This window comes from Monodelphis domestica, chromosome 2, assembly GCF_027887165.1.
Source record: "Monodelphis domestica isolate mMonDom1 chromosome 2, mMonDom1.pri, whole genome shotgun sequence".
Classification (NCBI taxonomy): domain Eukaryota; kingdom Metazoa; phylum Chordata; class Mammalia; order Didelphimorphia; family Didelphidae; genus Monodelphis; species Monodelphis domestica.
The window spans coordinates 44,212,983-44,240,572 of NC_077228.1; the positions used below are offsets into that span (position 1 = coordinate 44,212,983).

Consider the following 27,590-nt stretch of genomic DNA (forward strand, 5'->3'; position numbering starts at 1 on the left):
GTTAAATTAACCCAAAGACCTCAACTTACCCCAGTTCTTAATGGGATAAAGACTCACTTTTTGAGCAAAAAAAAAAATAGTCCTGGGGAAAAATAGACAATGATCTGCCAGAAATTAGCCATAAACAAATGCTTCACACCATAAAGTGTGGTGGATACAAGACTCATTCCCCTATTTATCTCTGTATCCCACTCCTGACTTTCTAGACTTCTTTTCCCACTATTCCCCAGCAGCATTCTCATTCTTTGAATATCCCTCTGTCCTGGCTCTTTACTTGGATTGGTCAATTCCTCCAAGAATCTCCTGTTTAAGTAAGTTCCTAGGTCATCCCCTTTCACTTCTTTTTTCCTCACTGGACTGGCTCCTTGATCTAGATTTCTTTTTCCTATCCTCTTAAGCTTATTTCTAGATGTTGTGTTTACCCATTTGAATGTAAATTGCTTGAGGAAAGAAATTGTCATTTTTATTCTATCTTCCTAGTACTTAATATAGTTCTAATGAGTAGTAAGTGCTTAGTAAATATTTACTGGCCTATTGATTTAACTAAGCAGTTAAAGATTATATAATTTAAAAAAAGAGGATAAGGAAAAATTATCTTTCAGATCTATGAGCATTAAAGAGTTCATGACCAAGGAAAGTATAGGGAGGATCACAGAGAACTGTTATAGTTGTTTAGTCATTTTCACTTGTGTTCTACTCTCATGACCCATTTTGGAATTTTCTTGGCAAAGATATCAACTCATTTTAGACATGAGGAAACTAAGGCAAATGGGTTTAAGTCACTAGCCTTACTAGTAGTGTGACCCTCACTAAGGTCACACAGCTAATGCATATATGAGTCCAGAGAACAAAACTGAAATTTTTATTATAAAAAATTAATTTTTTTTTCATTTTTTAAACAACCAGTACAACTAATAATGGAAACATTTAATTGGAGAAAAAGTTTGCAACAAATTTCCCTTTTAAAAAGTCTCAATGCTAAGATTCTATATATAAGGAACTAATTCAAACTTCTAGGAATGAGTCATTCCCCAACTAACAAATTGTCAAAGAATATGAACAACTGGTTTATAAAGGGGAAAATATAAACTCTTTACCCCTTTGAAAAAAAAATCTAAATATCTAGTGATTATAGAAATATAAATTAAAGCATCCCATTGGTTAAATTAATTGTTGAAGGAACTTTAGGAAAAGAATTACACTGATACACTGTTGGTGGCGTCTGTTACCCAGAATGGACTAGACATTCTGGAAAGCAATTTGATAATATGCCCTCAAAGGAACTGGCCTGTACATATTTCAACTAGGTCTATATCCCAAAAAAGATCAAAGAAAGAAAGAGGTAAAAGACCTATATAGAACTGAAGTATTTATAGCAGTTTTTTTTTTATGAAGGAAACTGATTTTATTGAAATAGTTATCAAAAGATTTTTAAAGTTTATTTAATTAATTTAGAATATTTTCCCATGGTTACATAATTCATGTTCTTTCTCTCCCCTCTTCCCACCCCCCCCATAACCAACAAGCAATTCCACTGGGTTTTACATGTGTCATTGATCCAGACCTATTTCCATATTATTAATATTTGCACTAGGGTGATTGTTTAGAGTCTACATCCCCAATCATATCCCCATTGGACCATGTGATCAAGCAGTTGTTTTTCGTCTGGGTTTCTACTCCCATAGTTCTTCCTCTGAATGTAGAATAGTGTTCTTTCTCATAAGTCTCTCAGAATTGTCCTGGATTACATTTGATTGTGCCACAGTGTATAAGTCTCTGTGTATAAGGTTCTCCTGGTTCTGCTCCTTTCACTCTGCATCAATTCCTAGAGATCGCTCCAGTTCACATGGAATTCCTTCAATTCATTATTCCTTTGAGCACAATATTATTCCATCACCAACATATACCACAATTTGTTCAGCCATTCCCCAATTGAAGGGCATCCCCTCATTTTCCAATTTTTTACCACCACAAAGAGCAAGGCTATAAATATTTTTGTGCAAGTCTTTTTCCTTATTATCTCGTTAGGGTACAAACCCAACAGTGCTATGGCTGGATCAAAGGGCAGGAAGTCATTTAAAGCCCTTTGGACATTGTTCCAAATTGCCATCCAGAATGGTTGGATCAATTCACAACTCCACCAGCAGCGCCTTAATGTCCCAATTTTTATAAAAGTTCTTTTTGCAGTTGCAAAGAACTTGAAATTGCTGAACAAGTTATGGTATATGAATGTAATAAAATAATTTTTGCCCTAAGAAATGACCAAAAGGATAGGGTTAGAAAAACCTGAGAAGATTTGTAATAATTGACGTAGAATGAAAGGAGCAGAGTCAGTTGAACAACTGAAAAGACAAATTACCTTAAAAGATCTAAGACTTTGGGTCAAGTCAGTGATTCACCACAGTTCCAGAGAATAATTATGAAACTTGCTACCCATATTATAATGGGTAGGTGAAATACCAGATTCAGAATGATGCATACCTTTCTAAACATGGCCAATGCAAAGGTTTGTTTTGCCTGGCTATGCATATTTATTACAACAGTCTTATCTTTCTCTCTCTTTTTAAAAATGTAGTAGGAGGCAGAAAGAAAAAAATTAAAAATTAAAACTACATAGTATGAAAGTATGATATATACATATATTACACACACACACATATATAGGCACAGGAACATAATCTCATAGGGAAGCAACTGGTGAGGTGACAGAAAGGAGTGGGACAGGCCTTCTGCAGAACATGGTATCTGAACTGAATTTTGAGGAGGATAGGAAAACTAAGAATAATTCTTAAAAGATCTGCATAACATGTAAAACCCATTGGAAATGCACATCAGCTATGGGAGGGGATTGGTGGGAGGGGAGGGAAAGAACGTGAATCTTGTAATCATGGGGAAATATTCTAAATTAAGTAATTAAATAAAATTATAAAAAAAGATCTGTATAATTTCCCAAAGGCAAGCCATTCTCTTTTTATTAAATTCTGGACTGATTTCATGGTCCAATTGCAATTCCTATCCCCTGTGTATGTACATGTGGGTCACATATACAGATTGTCCATTCTCCTGCCTATTATATTCTGGACAATCATCATTCTTCCTTCTTTTATTTTTTCCTTTATGTACAGTTAGATCAAACTCTTGAAAAACTACATATCTCATTTAGGAGGCTCTTCAGTGTTCTGAGGGTTGATGCAATCAGCTCAAGGTCATCTGCAAATAAGAGCATCTGGAGGACTTCACCATTTTAGGGAATCCCTCTTCATCTGGAGTGGAATTCTTCCATTACAGTGGCCAACGCCTTTGGTGAGCATGTCTCCCTGTTCTTTGTTTCAAGTGATATGAATAATCAGGAGATTGGGAAACAAATTTATCTTTAATGTTGTGTCTTTCATGAAATCTTGTATGATTTTTACATCTGAAATGTTGTTACCTTGTTGAAGGAGAGTCTCCAAGGCAATGCTTTGCTCTATTTAATCAGTATTCTGTTATAGTCAAAGGATGAACACAGTGGTATCTTGTTTTCTTTATACCTTACAGTCAATTATGTAATTATAAATATATGTTCTACTATAGAATATATCGAGGGGAGAGCTGCCTTTTGTCTTTTAATGACTCCATTGAGACTGTTCTCAATATATGTATAGATTATACACACAAACATTTTTGAGATGGAAATGTAGGCATGAATTCATAATTATTAATATTCCTTAGGTAATCTTTTGAGACAATAATGTCCAATATTCCACCCCTCACTGATATCCTTTTTTGAGAATTCTCTTAATGCTCTTGCAACGGTGTCAGTTTTTATTCATTTATTCAACAGATGATTATATTAAGTTCTAGGGAAACAACAAAGAAACAAAATCATCTTTGCCCTCAAATAAAATGTATTCTATTGGGGAAAGCAATATATACCAAGAAAATGAGATATAAAGGACATACAAAATAATTTTGAAGATGGAGGAAATCAGCAGCTTGGGGTAACAGAATAGACTTCTTCAGGGAGATAGCCAATTAGCTGAGCTTAAAAAAAAAAACAACCCAAGCTAAGTAGAGAGTAAATACATCCCAGGCATAAAGGACAGTTAGTGCAAATGCACAGAAATGGATCATAATGTACATAAGTAGGAAATAGCTAGCTAGAAGACCAATTTAGTTGGAATATAGAATATGCAAAAGATAGAAATGAGCAAATACACCTGGAAAGGTAGTCTAGAACAAGATTTTGAAGAATATGAAAAAAATCTGAAGGTTTATATTTCATCATAAATGTAAAAGGCAGCTACAGAAGTAATTTTTTAATATTTTATTTCCCCCCAATTACGTGTAAAAACAATTTTAATATTTACTTTTAAGAATTTTGAATTCCAAATTCTCTTCCTCCTTTGCTCCCTATCACCTCTCCCCACCCCTTTCTGAGATAGTAAGCAATCTAATATAGATTTACATGCTCAAGCATGTAAAACATTTTCCTATACTACATTTGGTAGAAGAGATCTCAAACGAAAAAGGAGGAGAAGAATAAGAAAGAGAAATATAGTATGTTTTGGTCTGCATTCAGACTCCATGAGTTCTTTCTATAAAGAAAGATGCTATTTTTCATCATAAGTCTCTGGGATTGTCTTGAATCACTATATTACTGAGAAAAACTAGATCTTTCACAGCTGTTGAGCAAAAAAATATTCTTCTTGTTCTGCTTACTTCACTTTGTGTTAATTCACGTAAATGTTTCCAGGTTTCTCCAAAATCGTCCTGCTCTTCATTTCTTAGAGCACTATAGTATTACATCAAGATCATATACCACAACTTGTTCAGCCATCACCTGATGAATAACCCGTTTTCAATTTTTTGCTACTACAAAAAGAGTGCAATAAATATTTTGTACAATTTTTTTGCTTTCTTTGAGATATAGACTTAGTAGTGGTATTCCTATATCAAAGGATATGGACAATTTTAGAGCCTTTTGGGAATAGTTCAAATTGCTCTCCAGTCAACAGTGCATTAGTTTCCCAATTTTCCCACATTCCCTCCAACATTTATTATTTTTCTTTTATGTTATATTGACCAATCTGATAGGTGTGAAGTAATGCTTCAAAGTTATTTTAACTTGTATTTCTCTAATCAAGAGTGATTTAGAGCATTCTTTCATACGACTATAGGTAGTTTTGATTTCTTTATCTGAATAATATATGTTAATATCCTTAGACCATTTTTCATTTGGAGAATAAAATTTTTGTATTTTACTTAGTTTTATATATATTTGAAAAATAAGACCTTTATCAGAGATACTTGTTATAAAACTTTCCTCCACCTTTCTGCTTTCCTTCTAATCTTGGTTGTATTGGTTTTGTTTGTATATAACTTTTAATTTAACATAATCAAAATGATTCATTTTAAATCCTATAATGTTCTCTATTCTTTTTTGGTCATAAATTCTTTCCTTATTCAAAGATTGGATAGGTAAACTATTGTATGCTCCCCTAATTTGCTTATATTATCCTTTATGTCTAAATCATGTAGCCTTGTTGACCTTATCTTGGTATATGCTATGAAATGTTGGTCTGTCTCCAGTATCTGCCATACCATTTTCCAATTTTTCCCAACAGTTTTTTGTCAAATAGTGAATTCTTGTCCCAAAAGTTTAGATTTACTTAAGTGTCTTGAGCAGAAGAGTGACATGGTAAAACCTCTACTTTAGGAGTATGACTTCAGTAATTGCATGGAGGATAGTTTGGAAAGGGATAAATCTGTATGCTGAGAGAGCAGTGTGGAACTATTGTAATATTAAAAGAAGAGGTCATGAGCATTTTATATGTATGAGTGGAGAGAAGGGGATTAAGTGGAAATCTAATCAATAATATTTGGCAACTGATTAGATATTCAGCTAAGAAGTTATTGGTGACTCCAAAGTTGCCTATCTCATTGCTTCAAAGGTTAACAATGCCCTCAACAGAAAAGAAGAGGCCAGTGGTTGGGGAAGGCTTTAGTAAAAAGATAATGAGTTCTGTTTAGGACATTTTTTTTATGTTCCTTTAGTATATTGAGTTAGAAATATTAATTAGATAACTGTTAGTGTGAGACTAGAGGTCAAGGGTAGATAGGACTGACCCAAGGAGACAGAGGTGGGGGGGGGGGAGAGAGAGAGAGAGAGAGACAGAGACAGAGACAGAGACAGAGAGAGAGAGAGAGAGAGAGAATATGAGAGAATATGAATTAAATCCATGGGGACTTGATAAGATACCAAGAAAAAAAGTGTCTAAGAAGAGAAAAGAATAAGAGGGAGCCTTCTGCTGCATCAGCACAATTGTATGACTTCTTCCATTGGTGTTCATCAGCATTCATGTAGGAGCAGAGCAAGCTTTATGGTAGTTGCTATGACATTAACATCCTTTCCTCCACATATTTCCCATTTTTCAACAGCGATAACTTATTTAACTACTTGACTGAGGTCAAGTAGGAGTTGTTTAGGTCCAACTCCAAGAAGAGATCACAAAAAGGCAAACTAGAAAATCTGGGATATATAAATAGTAAAGTGCAAAGTATCCATAATCAGAAGAAAAGCTATTGGTTGGGGAAAGATCTTTCTATTAGAAACCTCTGATAGGCATGTGACATCAAAATTTTTTAGGAAATTGACAAAAATATATAAGATTACAATCTGTTCCTAGAGAGATAAGAAGTCAAAAGAAATAAGCAGTTTCCAGAAGAATTAAGTTTTTAATAACAAAATCACTAAGAGAAATGAAAGCTAAAACAACCATGAGGTAGCACATTATAACAGCTCTAGAATGGATGGTAAAAATATGGGGAAAACACACTATTAGAAGGACTGTGAGAAGATAGATTTTTAGTCCTCTGCTCATGGAGCTGACCTGGTTCAACTATATGTGTCAAAAAAAACCTGCATTTACTAAGAGCTTACCATTTTGCAAGAAAATTACTGAATTGCTCAAACACATTGACACAGAGAATAATACTAGAATAGTATATGAAGTAGGTCTTTGCAGCAAGTGATACAAAACAATGTTTATATCTACATTATTTGTAATAAGAGAAAAGTTGGAAAATAAATAAAATAAATGGCAATTATGGAAAATAAGTGGACAATTTATGGTATGAGTGAATGGAATGTTAAGCAGTTTAAGAAATAATGAATATGATGAATTCAGAGAAACACAAGAAGATTTTCATGAAGTGAAGAAAATAGAGACAAAAGGACAATATATTCATGAACTAAAACAAAAGTGTTCAAATACAAGGAAGGGTTAATTCTCAGATAATGATTAAAGGACACACATCTCCTTTTAGATAGCAAACAAATTTCAAGAAATACATTTTGTAAAAGATTTGAGTATTTGTTTTGAAGTGTTTATTCTATAGAAACAAGATGTATCAATGAATTTTAAAATAAATTGGAATGCATATTTAAGTTCACTTGAAAGTAATAACATTTTTAAGAAAAAGGAATTAGGGATTAATCATTTCCCTAAAATAATAAGCTTTTTTTCCCAAAATTAATGAGTTCTAGATGTATCTATTTTTAAGAAGATATTTTTATCAATCAAATTATCATAGAGAGGGGACTACTTTATGAGTTTTTTTTTTTTTCAGGTAATAACAAACATTTGGTGTGTTTAAGCCTAGTCATTTGCCTGAATTCTGACACGAGTATTTTGAAGAGAGAGAGCAAACCTTTTTTTGCTCAAGCTTTAACTCACCTCTCCACAAAATATCCTGGATGTTTAAAACCTGTAGCAGGAAAGACAAGGGGATAGTGCAGAGAGTCAATAGAGAGAGCTGTTTGATTGTTCCTGAACAGTGAAGTGAAATGGTCAGATATTCAAGATTATTTTGGGTGTTTTATGGAGGTTAGTTAAGAGAGAGAAGAGATAGAAAGCTGAAAGTCTAACCAAAAAGCTATTGCAGTGGTTTATGGAAGAGGTCAAGAGAAGCTGAAAGAGGTTGGAACCATGTGAATGGAGTTAAAAGGAAAGATTCAAGTTAAATTGTTAAGGTAGATTCCAGGAGATTTGATAAATGTTTGACCTTGGGATTTAGCAAGTGTGACCATGAAAATATGGGTTCAAGACTTTGAATTGCCAAAACTGTAAAGATAATTTTAGTGTCTTGAATTAAATAAAAAATAAGTGGTTGCCATGGGAAAAATTCCCAAATATGAAATACCCAAGTCAGCTGGGTTTTATGGAGATTTTAATTAATACAAATCAAGGAATTAAGGAAAGGAAAAGAGACAGAGTAAGAGGAAATAGTAGGAAAAGGCTAGGGCCTAGGCCAATGGCCTAGGCCTTTTCTCTTTAAGAGAGAAACTAAGTCAGTCTTTAATCACTCACCACAAGACCTTTCCAAGCAAAACTCTAGTGTTCAGACACCCAGCAGCCTCCTCTGACTCCTGACCTCCAATTCAGCTTCCAAAGCTGAATTAAATTGAACTACCTTGAACTGGTTCAGACAGCTCCTTTTAAAGAGAAATTTCTCTTGTGTTGCCTCCCCTAAATTTTCATGTTTACCAATCACAGTAGATGCTTTTGCTAGGACAGCCCATTCTTAGTTTTTAGTCCTCACCTTCTCTGGGTAGATTATATCTTCTGAGTACTTCACACCTCTTTGTTAAGCTTGCCCCTTGCAAGTTGCCTGACCTTTTAATGATTAATTTGACCTTCATAGGTACTTAGCACCCTTTTGTATTAGATCTAAAAATAGACCTAGCTTAAGGGCTTTTGCCTCACTATAAGTATGAGTTAAATACTTTTTCATTGTTCAGTAAGGAGTTTACAACTTTATCTTCCCCTAAAGTATGCCTAAGTATGGGTGGAGTAATGTTAGAGTTCCCAATACATTCCTGACCAAGTACCTCCATTGTTTAAATGAGGAATAACCTTAACCATAACCTTAAGATAATGTTCCAAAGTGGAGTCTGAGAAAATTTAAGATACCCACAAGAATGAAACATCAAGGATGATACCTACATGTCAAACCAACTAAATGACCAACTGGAAAATGGTAGTGCCTTCAATAGGAACAAAATTTGGAGGAGTGGTGAGTTTAAAGGGAAGGATTTTGTTTTGGATATGTTGTTTGAAATGCCTGGAAGACATTAAATTGGAGATGAACAAGAAGAAGAAATGAGGGATATATATGTGTGTGTGTGTGTGTGTGTGTGTGTGTGTGTGTGTATGTGTGTGTGTGTACACATACATATATACACATATATACATCTGCATAAATATGAGTCTATCTGTGTTATATGAATTATATATATATTACACATATGTATATTTATATTTATGGCATCTGCCTGAAAAATATGTAATTACTAGATCTAGCTTAGGGAATAGAATTTGGAAAATAACTCCGCATTGGAGACACAGAAAGAGTAGCTAGTCAGGTAAAAAAAAAGTAGGGGAGAGAGTAAAACAAAGAAGACAAGGATACCTAAAATAAAGGTGTTGCATATTGGCAAATGTTCTAGAGAGGTAAAGAAGGATGGAAACAGAGGAATGACCATTGGATTTAGTAATTAAAGATAACTGGTAATCTTTTAGTGAGTAGCTTCTGTCAAGTAAGATTAGAACTCAGATTTCACAACACTGAGAAGGAAGTAGAAAGAAAAGACAATGTGAGTAGATGCCTTTTTCTAAGAATTTAACTCTGAAAATGCTCAAAGCAGATATCCTAAACTCAGTACACAGAAAGGTAAGTCCATCCATCCCAAAGGGAACACAATTTTAAAGGCATTTATCTTCCAGGTGTCTGAAAGAGGGGAGAATATCATAGAGGCACAAAAAATATGGATTTTATTATTACCCCCAGAAAACCAACATAGAGAATACCAATAATTGCTGATTCAATTTCCTCCTCTAAAAGTGTTTTTCAATGGCCTCCTTGATGAAGGTTTGGTAAGAGAACAGGAAATGCCTTCTTAAAATAATCTAGAGTGGGTCACATCTTTATAGTCACATGAGTGGCTGAAAGGAAGAGAACATATAAGATCTCATATTATTTGTGAATATTATTTGTTTGCAATAAAAAGGTTTTGATTCAGTAGAGCAAAATACTGCCTGAAGAGCACTCTTCTAACAAGGTCTTTTTCATGTATATATCAGAATCATACAAGATTCCTTGACAGATTTAACAGCAGTGATAACTTTGTTCAGTGACCCTCTGATTATTAATATCAAGAACAGAGAGACATATGCTTGTCAAAAGTGTACACTACTGTCTCACTTCTCACTCAGATCCTGCACAGAATCCAAGTCAAAGAAGGAATCCCTTTATAGATGGAGAGGTCCTCCAGATGCTCCTGTTTGAAGATGCCATTGTGGTGATTGCATCAAATGTCAGAACAATGAAGTTCCTCATTCACAATGACTCAAAAGATTTGGTTCTATTCAATGCCCAGGATGTAAAATGTTAATTTGATGGGATAGTAGAGAGTAGGGTTAAGCAAAGGTATTTTGTTTTGTTTTTTAAGAATGAGAGGTGGGGGCAGCTGGGTAGCTCAGTGGATTGAGAGCCAGTCCTAGAGATGGGAGGTTCTAGGTTCAAATCTGGCCTCAGCCACTTCCCAGCTGTGTGACCCTGGGCAAGTCACTTGACCCCCATTGCCTAGCCCTTACCACTCTTCTGCCTTGGAACCAATACACAGTATTGACTCCAAGATGGAAGGTAAGGGTTAAAAAAAAAAGAATGAGAGAGGTAATCAGCCAGTGAAGAGAATAAAGATTAGAGAAAATGGGAATGATCTAAGGGATGACCTTTGTAGCAGCTGGGGCTTTTCTGAGTCACATTAATTTCTTTTATATTAATATTGCTTAAATATGAACTTAGATGGCAAATATTTTTAATGACTAAAAGCTTTTTATAGCACCATTGGAACCTTTTAATAAATAATATATGCATTTATTTTTGCTAGGGCATAATTACATTGTTAAATGCTTGCTTATCATAAATATGTATTTTCTTAAGTTGTAGCTATTAGGTGAATTCTTATTCCCGTTTTTATTTTCTTTCTATTTTTAGGGACAAGCAGGTGACCCAGGCCCCCAAGGACCATTTGGGCCACCAGGACCTGAGGTAAAATGTTGGTGAAAGAATAACAAAATTAAAACAGATTTTTTTAAAACCCAAGTTTGACCAGCAAAATGTGTTTTTACATAGCAGAATTAAGGGAACACCTCAGGAGATTTCATATCTGTGGACACAGATTACATTAAAATTTTTTGTTGTATCAGATATTATCTGATCCCATCTCTTCTGAATGTTCTCCAGATGTGGCACACAGAACTAAACACTGAGACTATCACATATTAGAACATTATGCTTCTCTTAATTTCCTCGTTTAGCAGTGGAGTAGTAGTAGCCTTTAGTATTAGTCTCTGTGCTGGGACAATTCTTCATTAGGGGATACATAGTACCCTACAAATCAAGGTACGCCTCACTCTTTTATAGCCACCTAGAATAGATACATCGTTTAGATCTTGGGGGTTATTTTCCCTTTTTCTGTGGTGGCCAATAAAAATAACATCTTTGTCTGAGTAGCTACTGTTGTCCTTCTGTGTCACTCAAGAACTCTGGGGCAATGGAGTGCAAATAATGAAAACTTATTTTCCTTTCACTCCTTTGTCTCCAACCTAATCTTTCAATTTGTTTCTTCTCCTAATCTTTCAATTCAATCCTTCCATTTCCTGTAGCCATATTAGTGTAGACCCAAATATGATTTGAGATTGGATCAGAATATTAATAATAGTTTAACTAAATAGTCTTGTTAAACTCTGATTGGATACAGAAATATTAGGATTCACAATTTCTTCATTGTTACCAATTATCCTTCTGCCTTGGCTAAATGTTCTTACTGCTTCTATCCCTACAGCATTAGTCCTCCCACCCCTTTTAATTTACCTCCTCCACTAAAATTCTCCCACACCTTCTTTTCCTTTGGAGGTCACCATGGTTTTTCGCCAATTACAGTGGATGGAATGATGACAAACTCATGTTGGTTCTCCTAAACTAGAACAAGCTACATTCTCCTAAATTAGAAAATAGTGGGAGCTGCTTCTGATTGTCTGAGAACCATCCTAGTTTGTATTCTGAGAGGTTCTATGCCAGAGCTAGCCACAGGATGGTGAATTGCTTGACAGCATAAACTCACAAGGACCGTCTACCAAGAGGTTGTGATCTGTCTTAAAGAAGAAAGAATCCACCCTGACAAAATCCTCTTTGCTACTAAAGTCATTCATCCCTTCACCCAAGTTATACATAATAAGCAAATATCTATTCCTTGCAGTTCCCTAATTTCCTGACTTGCCCATGATAACAGCTCACTTTAAGCTTCCTTCAATGGAGCTAATGTTCAGATTTCTTCTTTTCATATATACTTCAGGGCAATAGTCAATTTGTCTCTGGTAGATCTCTATAAAGAGGCAACAAGATAGCACAATGGATAGAGCACTAGACTTGGAATCAGAAGACTCCTCCTCCTGAGTTGAAATTTGGGTCAGACACTTACTAGCTGAGTGACCTTGGTCAAGTCACTTAACTATATTTGCCTCAGTTCTTTATAAAATAAGCTGGAGAAAGAAATGCAAGAGGTGCAGGGCAGCTAAGTGGTTTAAGTAAGATTAGATTTAGTAGGATTATATTTGGTTTAGTAGATTGAGAGTTGGGCCTAGAAATGGGAGGTCCTAGGTTCAGATTTGGTTTCAAACACTGCCTAACTGCATGACCCTGGGCAAGTCACTTAACCTCCATTGCCTAGTTCTTACTCCTCTTTTGCCTTGGAACCAATACATAGTATTGATTCTAAGACTAAAGATAAGGGTTAAAAAAAATGACAAACCACTCCAGTATCTTTGCCAAGAAAACCACAAATGGGGCCACAAAGTGTGAGCAGGAGTGAAACAACTGAACAACAACAATAGCAACAGGTCTTTACAGAATCTCCTCCCTCTCTCCTCAAATCTACCCTGAGCATACTCCTAATAACCAAGGCAGCAGTATGTAGTATTGTAAGAACTGACATTGCGGATAAGACTATGTTTCCATACCTATATTTTTCTAAACCATCGCTATTGCCTCAACAATGAGATAAGTGCTATTGTTATTCTTGGTTCAAACATGAGCAAACTGAGACCAAAAAAAAATTAAGTCATCCAGAATCTCATAGCTAGTAAGTGTCTGAGGCAAGACTTGAAATTTAGTTTTCCAGATGCCACACCAGTGATGTCCCGAGTGGAATCACTGGTTGCATTTTCAGGGTGATCATTTACACTTTGGAAATCAGCAAATACTACCAACTGGGGCTTAATTTATTATTTTTCCTAATTATCTAAATTTAAGAAAATTAGGGGGGAAATGTTAATGCAGATTGAACTTGAATGTGTATTGAATGTCCTCCCCCACCCCAAACAATCATGAGATTCAATTCATAGGTACTTACCATCATATGCCTACACCAAACCCAGGAGACCATCCAGTCACTACATAACCTAGCTGCTAAAAGAAAAAAGAATGTAGGGTAAAGAAAAAGAATATTAAGAGCATATTCTCATGCTTGATTTACATTACATCCTAATGCCATATTCAGTATATATTCTTTTTTTTTTCAACACTTAACCATCTATCTTAGAATCAATACTATGTATTGGTTCTAAGACAGAAGAATAGTAAGGGCTAGGCAATGGGGGTTAAGTGACTTGCCCAAGGTCACACAGCTGGAAAGTGTCTGAGACCAAATTTGAACATGGGGCTTCCTGTCTGTAGGCTTGGCTCTCAACCAACTAAGGCTCAGTATTATAAAAAGGATTATGATATTCTGAAAGGAATAGAAATATGACCTTCTTCCTGAAATGCTATGATTTCAGATAAATATGGCTAACTTTCTACAAAATTAAGTGAAGCATATTGGATACTCTACTTTGGATGTTGAACTTTACAGAATGTTTATTTCCAAATTATTCATCTTCTTTCTTTCATTTTTCTGTTGATGTCATATGGTGGACAAAATTCCATTAAGTAGTCTATGAACATGCATCAGAATTGTTTGCATATCTCATAATAATTTAGACTTTTGCTTGATTTATAATTGCTTTATTTCCTGGAAGCTGACTTGAAATAGAAGCTTTGGAAATGTTAAGTTTGGGTTCTCTTTGCAGTCTTATTGTACTATGAGTCATCTACCACATGAAGAGAATGAGGCTTCTGAAGCCCACTCTTATTCAGGCAATGAGCCATGGGAGGAAGGCTGGGGAAGGGAGAGGGGAAGATATATGAGGACATAATAAAGTATAATATATACAGTAAAATGGAGAAAGATGATTTAGGGTCATATTAGTCTTGTGGATTGAGAAATGCAAATACGGAAAATACCCAGCATGGCAAATGCCTAAATAGTTTCCAGGGAAAACAGTCTACTGATGCTCTCTCTTCCAACTTCTAAAAGGATAAAGTATTCATGTCACTACACAGTTGTCCTTTAATGTAATCTAACCCTGACTGATTTAATAAGTATGTTTTCTGTCAAAATGTCTAATTTCAAACGCACAAAGTCTATTACTTCAAAATTTATATTCAAAAAATAATTCTTGTACTTCATTTTATTAACCGTAAAGTAGAGCAATACTTATGTTATCTGTCATGATTGTTGGGTGAAAGGAGGGAATTCTGGATAAGTGAAATTTCTGCAAAATGGAAATATGACTCTTTAAGCACCAAGGACTTTTAAATTGAAAACTATTCTAGAATGTCATATATATGCTTCTGCCTTTTTCAGTGGATTCCATAGAAAATAGTGTGAGTTTTTTTTTTCTCATAATAACAGTATCATCATTTGTTGGACTGGCTTGTAGATGCAATTACTATGGTTGAGCCCAATGGTTGGAATATTGTTTTCTCAAAAAAAGGTCTAAGGGTCAGTTTAGTGGCTTTGCATCTTTTCTTCAATTTATTCATTCAACAAATTTTAATTAAGTGCCAATATTATAAAAAATATGATGATATTCAGAAAGGAACAGAAAGGTGATTTCCTTCATGAAGGTCAAGTGAAGGATGTGTATGTGTATTACTTCTTGGGCAAATATAGTTACCTTTCTATAAAATTAATTGATTCAAATGCCAAAGAAACTTTTCTCTCAGGATTTATCTGACCTTTCAGAAATATATAGGATTACAGCCCATGGAATGGGAGTTTAGAGATTATTTAATCTAACATCTTGCTAAAATCTTATCTGCACTTAAATAGGTATTGTCATCATCCGTTATCACCTTGTCATCCACCCTAAGCAAGGATACTATCTATTCCTTGATTCAGTTTAATTTAGGAAATATTCATTAAATACCTGTTATATGCAAAGTACTATGGTTAACATAGGATGTGTAAGATTTAAATTTAGGTTTTTTACTAAATATGAGAGTTATAAAATAACTATAAAATAATTATAAAAAATAACTATAAAATAAAAAAAATATTTTGGTCGCTGATTTAAAAATATTATACCTTAAGTCAAAATGATTTTTAGCAGCTTTTACTTAGAAAGAGGTGGAAAGAGTAAAAGTATAAAATGTAGATAAAGAGATAGATTCCTAAGAAGCCTACCAACCCTTCTCTGGTGAAGTCCAGCTCAGCTTCCCCAAGTCTCCACATGGATTTCCCAGTAATCTTCAACCAGAAGTCCCTGTGGTATCTTCAGCCAGAGTTCCACCAAAGCAACCTCCTCCAAAGCGAAGGTAGAAATCTCAGCCACTCACTCCAAATGCCAGGAAAGGAAAGCTTCCCCCAGACCATGTTGGTCTCTTTTTATACACCTTTTCCACATAACTTCCTATCTCTCCTCCTCTTCACAGAAACCAATTGCAGCCTTTCAATTTGCTTATCACTGCCCAAGAGGGTGGGGGGCAGTGACCTTTGGAGGAGTGAGCTTACTTTAGTAAGTGACTTGTGAACTCTCATACTTAATGATAAGTAGGGGTACTTTAAATTCTTGTTTTGATTAGTGAAAAATAGACAAGGGGAGAGTTAATCCTATCTTCACAGGTGAGATAGAAAGTTTAGAAAAAAATTAGTTATTTCTGCCATGAAACAAATAATAAGAGCATGGCAAAGATATAAATAACCACAATACAAGAGCATCTATTTCAAAATACACGAAAGACAAATAATTGTTCATACAAAGGACAAATTGCATACTTACTAAGATCAGAGAAAAGATCTTGGGGGAGGTAGCATTTGAGTTGAGCTTAAAAGTTGAATTGGAATTCATTAGTAGGGAATTGGAAGAAGAGGGGTTTTCCAGGAATAGAGAATATTATGAGTAAAGGTATGGAAGTGGAAAGATAAGAACCCTTACAAAAGATGTTCACTTAATTGGAAAATGGTAAAGTTGGATGAAGGACTAGTGTTCTTGGTTAGTGTTGATGACAAGATAATAATTATTTAAGTCCTGTTTTACTTAAGATATAAGTAAAATTGGAACATAGATGCTTTTATAATCCTCACTTTACATTTGAGGTAACTAAGGTAGACAGAAGTTAATTGACTTTCTCAAGGTCAAACATATAGTAAGCAATTAAATCCAGATTGGAACTCAGATCTTTCTGATTCCAAGCCCAGTGTTCAAGCCTCTGTGTCACCTAGCTGCCAGGCAAAGATTACCCTTTACTTAGTAGACAATAAAGATCTATTTAAGAATTTCAGGTTTGGGGTGACCAGGTCTATGAATATATCAGATAACTGGTAACAACCTTTTGCTGATTTAACCTTTGACAATCCAAGGTCACTTCCATATTATGATGAAGTATTATAACTCCACAGTGGAAGCTTCAGTTATTAAAAGAGCAGGAGCAAAAGCTTATAATGAATATAAAGAATAACTAAGCAACTTGTGTGATTGAAGATCTCTCCTTTGCAAGTAAGATGACCTGGATCTACCACTGATTAGCTGTGAATGTTTTTTTTTTTTCCAAAAATTAGAAGAATATTCTCTCTCATTAATCTTCTCTGAGGTTCAGTTTTCTCATATATATAATATTTTCTCCTGCAAATATAAGTATTTACATTACATTATAGATAAAAGCATTTCCTACTGTAAGTGGATCCCAAAGTTTCCTCCATTTCTAACATTCTGTGATTCTATATCCCAGGCTTTTCCACCTTCATGCCTTTCCTCATGCTTTTGATATGCCAAGAATGCTTTGCTCCTCATCCCATCCCTTCAAGATCCAATTTAAATACTACTTTCTCTATGTAACTTTCCCTGATCTATTCCAACCCAAAGTGACTCATTGTACTCTCACATCTTCATGTAGTTATTTTATTTTAACCAGCTATTCTTTTTGATGCCAGGGAACTATCCATAGGAGGTGCTCAATAGATGGTGACTGAATTGCATTGTGTTGAAAAGATCTGATAAGTTAACACTAAGATATGAATGGTTGACTATTTCAACATATTATCATCCTCAGGAGGCATTACTTTATAAAAGAAAGAAAGGCTTCTTAAGCCAAAGGCATGCTTCTCCAGCTGAGCAAGTGGAGATGCATGTTTTTTAGATGAAAAAACCTTCAGGGCATCTTTAAAAATCATATAACATATACAGCTCCTTCATCTCTCTGAATTAGTGGCATCTACTCTAAAGTTCAATTCTCCAATAGAATTAAAACAATCTCAAATCCTTGGATGTAAATCTGAACTATTTGCCTTTGGCATATAAGATGATTGTCTTTGAAAACCATCTGAATAAATGTTACTTCAAAATACTTCCAAGTTCTTTTCCTGCTTCCTAATATTTTGCTTATTGAAGGCAAATTGGTATGTTGCCATATGGCCAAAGAAGTGTACATATCTGCACATCCAAGCTAGAAATATTAATTCCAGAGAAATAAAAAAGATAAAAGTTGCATGTTTTTGGAACACGAGATTTTAATATCCCCTACCTTCTTGGGTGGAATGTCCAAATCTCAGAAATGAAAGATGGCACATTCATGTCTTATTTCTTTCTTCAAAATAGGCAGACTATAGCATCATACTTGAAGGAATCCAACATCCTTATCTTGTATTAGACCTGATAGGGGTGAAGGGACCCTGTTAATGAAGTGGGAGAACAGTTTCATCTATGCATTGATTCTTCTACTGATATCCCTGGACAATAGAGAGGGCCAAAAAAGTTTGAGGTTTGCATGATGCTTTTGTTAAATGAAACCAGTTGCTTTCTGTCAAATGGGATGAGTCCACTAATGTAGCTTTTTTCAAGGTTTTTTTCTTATTTTTATTGATGTCTTCCATTTTTACATCATATTTCTGTCCACTATTTATCCCCCATGCTATCTAGGATTCCTAGAAACAAAGATTTTTAGAAGAATGAAAAAGTCCCTTGATACCCCAGTTCTTTTTTAAGACATCACTCCTGAACTGGATATACTCTCCTCCCTTTCCTGTCTTGACCTCTCTATGTACCAGTTCAATTCTGTGCTATGTTCTTCTTTTGAGAAGCTTGCCTCATTACTAGTGATCTTGCCTTGCCAAGTTTCAGCCTTGGATCATTTCCACCATCTGCTCCCTCCTTTCCTACTGAAGCAAACAAACATCTAGAAGAACAAAGATGAAGAAAGTCATGAAACTATTGTCTAGGACCCTCACAAATTTACTTTATATAAACTTACTGAAGGATATCATTTAGTTGCCCTCTGCCATTATCTCCTTCTTTACTTCTATCTCATATTAAGAATTATACCTTCTTGCCAAGGCAAACCCCTCTACACACACAAATGATCTCATTCTATCTTACCTTCTTCAACAGATTGCCTTTTTTGTCATCCTCAGCCTCTCATTAATCTTAAATTTCCCTCTGCCTACTCATTGTTTTCCTGCTTCCTACAGCCATGTCCATTTCTCTTCCATGTATCACCTCATATTTCTCCTTCCTTTTTGGTGGCTAACCTCCTTGAGAAGGTTGTCCATAATTGGTCCCTCTGCTGCCTTTCCCCCTTACTTGATTCTAAATCCACTGCAGAAAAATCTTCTGATTTCATCATTCAGTGAAAACTTCTTTCTCCAAAGTTACCAATGATCTTTTCCTTGATGAAAATCTAATTTTTTTCTCAATTCTCATCCATCTTGACCACTCTGTATCTTTTTCCACTGTAAATCAATCATTCTTTCTTTCTTAATACTTTCTTCTCACTAGGTTTTATGGCATTCTTCTATCCTGATTCTCCTCATAACCTGACCACTTATCAGTCTTCTTGGCTGCATCTCCATCCAGATCACCCTCATTAATAATAGATGTGTAACCCTTACTCTGTCCTGGGCCCTTTCATCTTTACCCTATTTCATGATGGCATTCCCAATAGTTTAGATAACATCTTTATGCTTATGTTTCTCAGATCTATATTTTCAGTTCTAACCTCTCTCCTAGTCCTGCATTCCTGCATCTCCAACTGCCTATGGGACATCTTAAACTCAACAAGTTCAAAACAAAACTCATCCTTAAACTGTCCCCCTTCTCAACTTCCCTTTCACTGTTGAGGGAAGACTACATGGTGACATATCCTTTCAGTTGTCCAAGCTCACCACCTTGCTGGTATCCTAGGATGCTCATTTGAACACATTCTTCATATCCATTCTATTGTCAGATTTTGCATTTCTACCTTCACAACATCACTGCCAAGGACAAATATAAACTATAAAATCCTCTTTTTGATTTTTAATTTGTACTTAATAATTTGGCCCCTTACTACCTTTATATTTTGTTCCTCTCTTCTATTCTACAATTCAGAAATACTGGCATTCTTTCTTTATCTTGCATTTAACTCTTCATTTATTGACAACACTTCTTCTTGTTTTTATCTCCTATGCCTAGAATACCATTCCTCTGAATTTACTGACATTCTTTCAAGACTTGACTCCAAGCCTACTTTCTACAAGAAATTAGTATTGATTCTAAGAAGATAAGGGTTTTAGTTAATAGTTATTTTAATACATAATAAAATATATAACATATCTTAAATGTGGTTTTATAAATATATAATAAGTTGTAATAAATATGCTTTTCCAAGAGAAACAAATACTCATATTATCTATGTCTCATTCTTTGTTCCCCTCCTTTCCACTCCACTCCCTAAAAAAGGCAGATAGTATGATATAAGTTGTGCATATATGGTCATATAATACATATTTCCCTGTCCATAACATTGTGAAACACATATTGCTTACACTAGAGAAAAATTAATGGAAGAAATAAAGTGAAGAATGATATGTTTCAATCTGTATTGAGACTATGTTCCTTCCACTGTGGTGAATATTCTTTTTTTGTCATGAATCCCTTGGAGTTGTCCTGGATCCTTGCCTTGCTGATAATAGTTGTCATTCACAGTTGATCATCATAAATTATTCTTGTAACTGTGTAAAATATTCTCCTGGTTTTGTTCACTTCGCTTTGCATCAATTCATATAAGTCCTCTCATATTTTTTGTGATCTTCTTCTTTATCATTTCTTTTGACACACTAGTCTTCTATTGCATTTATATTCCATAACTTGTTCAGCCATTCCTCAATTGATGGACATTTCTTAAGTTTCCAGTTGTTTGCTACCACAAAAAGATCTGCTAGAAATATTTTAGTACATTTAGTTTCTTTTCATTTTTTCTTGATCACCTTAGGAAACTAACCTATTAGTGGTATTAATGGGTCAAAAGATATACATAGTAACTCTTTCAGTATAATTCAGATTGCTTTCCAAAATGGTTGGATCAATTCACAGTTCCACCAACAATGTTATACATGCCCTGTGATATTTCCCATTTTTCCCTTTTGTCATTTTAGTCCATCTGATAGGTCTGAGATGATATCTCAGAGGTGTTTTGATTTGCATTTCTCTGATCAATAGTTATTTAGAACATTTTTCCATATACTTATATATAGCATTGATTTCTTCATCCAAAAACTCTGTTCTTATCTTTCACCATTTATCAGTTGGGGAATGGCTCAGATTCTTATATATTTGACAAAGTTCCCTATATATTTTAGATTTGTTGGTCTCTTTCTAGCCTTGACTATATTGGTTTTATTGGCTCAAAATTTTTTTCAATTTAATGTAGTAAAAATGATCCGTTTTACATTTCACAATGCTTTCTATCTCTTGTTTATTCATAAATCCCCCTATCCATAAATCTATTAAGTAACATTCCCTATTCTTCTAACGGGTTTATATCTCCCTTTATACCTAGTTCATGGATCCATTTTGACATTATCTTGGTAAATGGTGTATGATAGTGCTCTATATCTAGTTTTTGTCAAGCAGCTTTCCAATTCTTCCAATAACTTTGACCAAATAGTGAATTCTTATTCCCCAAACTTGGATCTTCACCTTTGACAAATACCAGGTTACTATAATCTTTTTTGACTGTTTGTTGTAAGTCTATTTTCCCCACTGAACTGCTTTTCTCTTTCTTAACCAGTACCAGATAGTTTTGGTAATGACTGCTTTATTATATAGTTTGGAATCTGGTACTGCTAGACCTCCTTCCTTAACCTTTTTTATTTTTATTATTTCCTTTGATATTCTTGACCTTTTGTTTTTCCAAATTAATTTTTTTCTAGTTCAGTCTTATTTCATTTCAAAACAAAATTAACTTCACAAGTATAAGACAGAAAATGTGTGGTTCATTAAGAAAGAATTTCTGGAGTCTTTAGCACACTTCAGGTTCCTAGCCATGTGACCCTGAGTAAGTCACAATCCTTTTTGCCTTCATTTTCTCATCTCTAAAGTGAGCTAGAGAAGGAAATGGCAAACCACTCCAATATCTTTGTCAAGAATACCCCCAAAAGGGATCATGAAGAGGTAGGCACACCTGAAACAAGGGAAAAGCAATAAGCTCAGTATGAACCAGTCTGATTTACAAACCTAAGAAAATAATGTATCTAGGGTTCATGACCACACATACCAAAAAAAGAGAAAAATCCAAATTTGCCTTCAGTTCTGTGTAGCAGCTTTTCATTTCTAGAGTGACTATAGTAGTTTGGTAGTAAGAGGGGCAAAGATCACTAAGAATCACACAGGTTTTTTTTTAATCTTTTATAAATGTTAAGAGTCAATCCTTGTCAAATAGTCAATGAGTAGACCTACTCATGGGAAAAACTGAACTAGATGAAACGTGATACTCTTGCTATAAACCTTAAAAAAGAAGCAATCTGCAGCTAAAGGGAAGGATGATTCATAGATAGTCCTTAGATTTTTTTAAAGGAGCTGTCATAGTTGGTTTTTATCATACATCCAAAGACCACAAGAAATATTATTTCATGAGACTTTGGTCAGCTCATCTTGCAGTCCTCATGATAAATACTTACAAAAATACGAGCATGTAACCAACATTGGCTGTAGAGAATGAAACAGTAGAGAAATTCTATGAAAAAAACCACTAAGACTTCAATCAACAAACACTTTGATATTTGGTGATGTCATTGCAGAAGTGGGTATCTCAGGAAGCATAATACAGGAAGTAGAGGAGAGACTAAAGACTCCTAGACTATACAGAATTCTCACATTTTTGTATCATTAATACTTTCTTCAAGAAGACAATTGATAGATGCTAGACATTCAAAGCAATATCACAACAAATGAAAGTGATTATATTTTAATAGACAGAAAAAGACACAATTAACATGGGAGTTGTCCCTAAATCAGGTACATATAGTCAGACAACTGACTAGTCAGTGCAAAAATAAAAATTAATAAATAAATAGAAGAAAAAATACTAATGAGAAAAGGATATGGCATAGAATTCAACTAATCTAAATTTTAATTATTCAAACATAATTTAATTATTTAAATGATTAATAATAAATAAAATAACATTTAGTACTGAATTATGAAATAAAATTGATATTGATTATAATAATTTAATATAGTTGAACCAACCTTAAGTCTATTGCCACAAGAATATCGAGAGGACTCAATCATCTGCTAAGTCAGCAAACACTTGTTTGTTTGTCAAGTAGGAGGAGATGGCAGTCAAAGCTAACTGATTGAAAATATTCACTTATTTGTAAAATTGTATGTAGAAGAATTATGGGAGATCTTTAGAATTGTCTTATAAGGCAGACAGAAGTAGAAGAAGGTAAAATCAGCTTTTTAAAAAACTGGCAAGAGATTAAGCCAAGCAAAGTTATCCTGAGAACATTCAAGGAGAACTAGAAGGATGTTAATTAGCAAGAAAAATGGAGGATACCTGCAAAGATTTTTATAAAATACTTTTTTTTTCATCATCAAAGACAATGGAGCCAGCATACTTAGTCTATGACATCACAGGCTTTTGCATACTTCTAGAGGAAGTAGAACAGCAGCACTGTGGAGAACAAATTTTATATTGCAAGACTTACTCTCCAAACCCATACACATAGTAGTAGGTCAGGTCCCCAGAGAAAGTCTGTTCTACCCCAGTGGTTCTAGGGAAAGGAATGGAAAAAAAAGGAATTCTAAGAAAAAAGCATTTGACTTAATAGAGAAAAATGCCACCTTAAAGGCTCTTTTCCAACATGACATCTCGCATCCATGTACCAACATCTTTCGATATTCCTAGAAAGTTTTTACAGAAACAACCCCATTTTATAGCCCTCTGATCATAAAAAATAAATAAACTGGGGAGCTGTGTCATCACCAGAAATGTTTATCACTGTGGCAGAGAATATCCAATACAGAGTCCAAATTAAAATGGAAACCTCTTTTGATTGGATGCTAGTTGCAATATCTCCTGGAAAAGATCTGTAGCTCCTCAAAGAGTTTGGCCTGATCATCCACACAGAAAATATTTGGATGCAGACTATTCACTACCTAGAATAAGAAAGAGTTGAATGAGCAATCGAGAGAATCTTTGCAGCAGCATGATTGGGATAGACAATGAAAATGAACAATGAACTAAAATAGATTTTTAACAGGAGGAGATTGGACTGGATTCTATTAAGGAAATTGCAAAATTCATTTGATGACCTTCAGTTTCTCCCAGAAACAAAGGAATATGTTTTATTTTGGTACCAACATTCTTCTGGTTTTGTATGGGTTTTAGACATGGAACAGAGCAGTCTATGCAACAAAAAATGAACATCACACCAACGGTAATGGAACTACACGTGGTTGATGTTCACTGGCTGCAAAAATATAAGCAATAAGAACCTTTATAAGAAGGGATGATGGATTGGTCATTTGGTGAGAGTCAGAGATAATAGGTAATCACCTAGACTGTTCACTGATCTCATGTTTTAGAAAAAACCTCCAAAGTGTACCCCCTATGGCAAATTGTTTATAGGACACAACCTGCATCATTGAAAGAAACGTCCTAATCATTAAAGGAAATTTAGAATTGTAGATTGTAAGTCAGAACACTTTAGGATGATGAATAGGTGAAAGTCATAGCTCTTTCTATGTAGCTGGTAACCAAAGTACAAATGAAGGTTGAAGAAATGAAGAGATTATTATCTAGTAAACCAAGTTGTTTTAGAAACATCAACATATATATTGACATCCTTGAGTATAAGGGCAGAGGTTGAGATGGAAATGAAAACTGAACCAAATACTAAACTTCTTGAGAAAGAAGAATGGCCTGAGGCCAGTAAATAATTGCCACTAAGATGTGGGTAGGGTTGGTTGAATTGAATTAATGTACAAGAATATTATCAGAATAATTTGATTTTGAAATGTAAGAGATTTTTTGTAACACAATCAAGAATAACTTTAGAAGAAGCATAGAATTTCCCTGAGAAATTATTTCAAATGTGTTTTAAAGAACATATGCAAATAAGTTGCATTTGGATCACGGATATTGAATCAGTACTTATAGTAAGGAATTTCATTTCCATCTCTGTTTGGACATGATTTGTTTCAGCTGTGTTTTCTGGAAGGTACACATATGGAATTCAGCTGCTATTTTTTTTCCTTTGGAATATAGACTTACAAAGGAAAAAAGATACCTGAATAGCAGTCACCAAATGTGAACATTTCCACCATAAATCATGATTTAAGAAAAAGTCTAAGGAGAAAATGAAGGATGCACCAGATACCTTGAGAGATGCTTTTATTCTTATGTTCAGATTGGAAGATAGTAATTTTTTACTTATAATTATCTCTGGAGGTGGAATAGTTCTCTCTCTTTTGACATTTACATGTTGCTCTCTCTTAAAGTCCAGTTAGTTAAGTTTACAGGGAAAATGAACTTATCATTACTACTCTTAAATATTTTTGGCATCAGGTCTTGGATGAATTATCTTCACTCACAAAAAAGGTCATTTTGAAAGTTGTTTTTTTTATTACCATCATTCTGAGACTCAGCACATTACTGACACGTCAAACATTTCTCCAATTGCCAGAGGATAAAATCCTGTAACTGCTTTCTGGGAATACATTTTTCAAACCAAATTTTCCCCTCTGAAAAAGCCCCTCTCTTTGGATAAAATACAAATAAATGCATCCAATCTTATTTTTTTTTTTTTGCAAAAAGTGATAATACATATTCCAACAGCTGCCTTTTTTTTTTAACTCTTATCTTCTCTCTTAGAATTGATATTAAGTACCCAAGGCAGAAGTGTGGTAAGGGCTAGGCAACTGAGGTAAAGTGACTTGGCCAGAGTCACACAGTAAGGAAATATCTGAGGCCAAATTTGAACCTAGGACCTCCTGTCTTGGCTCTTGAGTCTCCTAGCTGTTCCTCTCTTTTAATACTTAGGGAAGAAAATTTTAAAATATGCCATTGTGATTTAAGTTAAATTAATTAAGTTCAATTTTATGATGGAAGCAGCTGAAGTCATCCATGCTTTATTTAAATCATCTGTTTACATTGCACTATAAGGAAAGAAAAGTAGAAGATAGTGTTTGGAGATGGGAGATGGCTACCTTAGAAGCCATCCAGTAAAATTCTCTCAGATGGAGAAATAGATGCTCAGAGTGGGTAAATGATTTGTCCTCGGTTTTATAAGTAGCAAGTAGAAGAGCCAAGATTTAAATGCTGTTAATTAGGATTTAAATTCTATTAGCTTCTAAACTAATATTGTTTGTCATGCTTATATCTTGGGCACTGAGCACAGAAGCTTGGAAATTGCAAGTATTTATTAAATATTTGTTAAATTAACATGGACTATTGCATATGCTCTCAATCATCGATGTTTCTATTAATCTTAATGAACTGTGTTTTTTCTGCCTTTTTAAATCTTTTTTACTTACGATAGCTAACTGGAAAGAGAAAGGGAAAGAAATGCAAGTGGTATAAAAAACAAAATATAACAATAAAAAATAAGATTTAAAATGTTTATTGAATTGGAAAAACCTAGATCTTCTTCCCACAGTCTTTTCACCCCTTTAGACATTATATATGTTGTCCCTCCTACTTCAGTTTTGACATTTAAAGCCCATACTTCAAGTTTAATATACCACTGGACTAATACCAGGTCCTCTAAAGTGACAGGGTTGAATTGTTCCATTCAAACCGAGCTTTTACCAACCGTGGAGTAGGGCTCTTGAATTATGGTACTTATATTGTTTGACACCATCAGAAAAGAACCATTAAATTATTTGACTCTTAAGAATCATTGTCTTGGGGTCAACTAGGTGGCTCAGGGGATTGAGAGTCAGACCTAGAGATGGGACACTTCCTCAGACCCTGGACAGGTCACTTAACCCCCATTGCCTAGCCTTTACCACTCCTCTGCCTTGGAACCAATACACAGTATTGACTCTAAGTTGGAAGGGTTTGTTTATTTTAAAGACTCATTGTCTCTTCACATACAAACATTTGTTGGGTTTTTTAAAGTAGTAATTGAACCAGTTTCAGGTTTTTCAAGTTTTAAGCTATAGCAAAATGTACTATTGCATTGTACCCACAGCTTTATTTGAATCTTATGGCTTTTAAGTGTTTAAAAAATACTCATGATAAAAGTCAGGCATATTAATGAAGAATTTTTTAAGTGGTTCCCCTTTTATTTCATTTTTAAGCTGCTTAAAATAAAGCCACTATTAATGTCTATTTTTTTAAAAACAGGGACAGCATATTCTGTTAGCATATAGCATTATATTATATTATGCCACATATTATGTCATATTATTATATCATGTTATATTGTATTATATTATGCTGAATTAACAATTTAATATTATGTTGTGCTATTTGTATTCACTAAATTACTTTATTTTAACTATTTTATTTTTATATGTTGTATTCTATATTAATAATATAATAAATTATCTTATATATGTGAAACACCTAAGTTCACAGCCCTTGAATTATCCTGCTTGCTTTAAGAATTCTAAACTAAAAATTATATGGAAGCGAAAAAAATAACTTTATACACCTCTAAATTAGGTACCATAGACAATAGCTACAAAAGAGGAAAGAAATAGGATTTGAGATACAAAGAAATTCATAGAAGGTAAAATCCAAGAAAGGAAAAAGTAGTAAAACCTGTGGCCTCAAATGTCTATAAACAAATGATTGAAGTTTAGGCAACAAAAGAGAACCCCAAATCCTAACCCAGGCAAGCAAATGTGACTTTGGTATGTACTTATTTGGTATCACGGGCACATGATAGGACAAAAAGG

At 34.3% G+C, this 27,590-nt stretch overlaps 1 protein-coding gene across 2 annotated transcripts in view; it reads left to right on the plus strand.

The window, feature by feature from the left end:
* COL24A1 (collagen type XXIV alpha 1 chain) overlaps nucleotides 1-27,590 on the plus strand; it is a 399,913-nt gene that overhangs the window by 169,567 nt on the left and 202,756 nt on the right. For both annotated transcript variants that reach the window (XM_007480591.3, XM_056815400.1), the window contains one exon: nucleotides 11,041-11,094. In XM_007480591.3, the coding sequence (XP_007480653.1) occupies nucleotides 11,041-11,094 (54 nt within the window). The remainder of the gene's footprint in view (nucleotides 1-11,040; nucleotides 11,095-27,590) is intronic.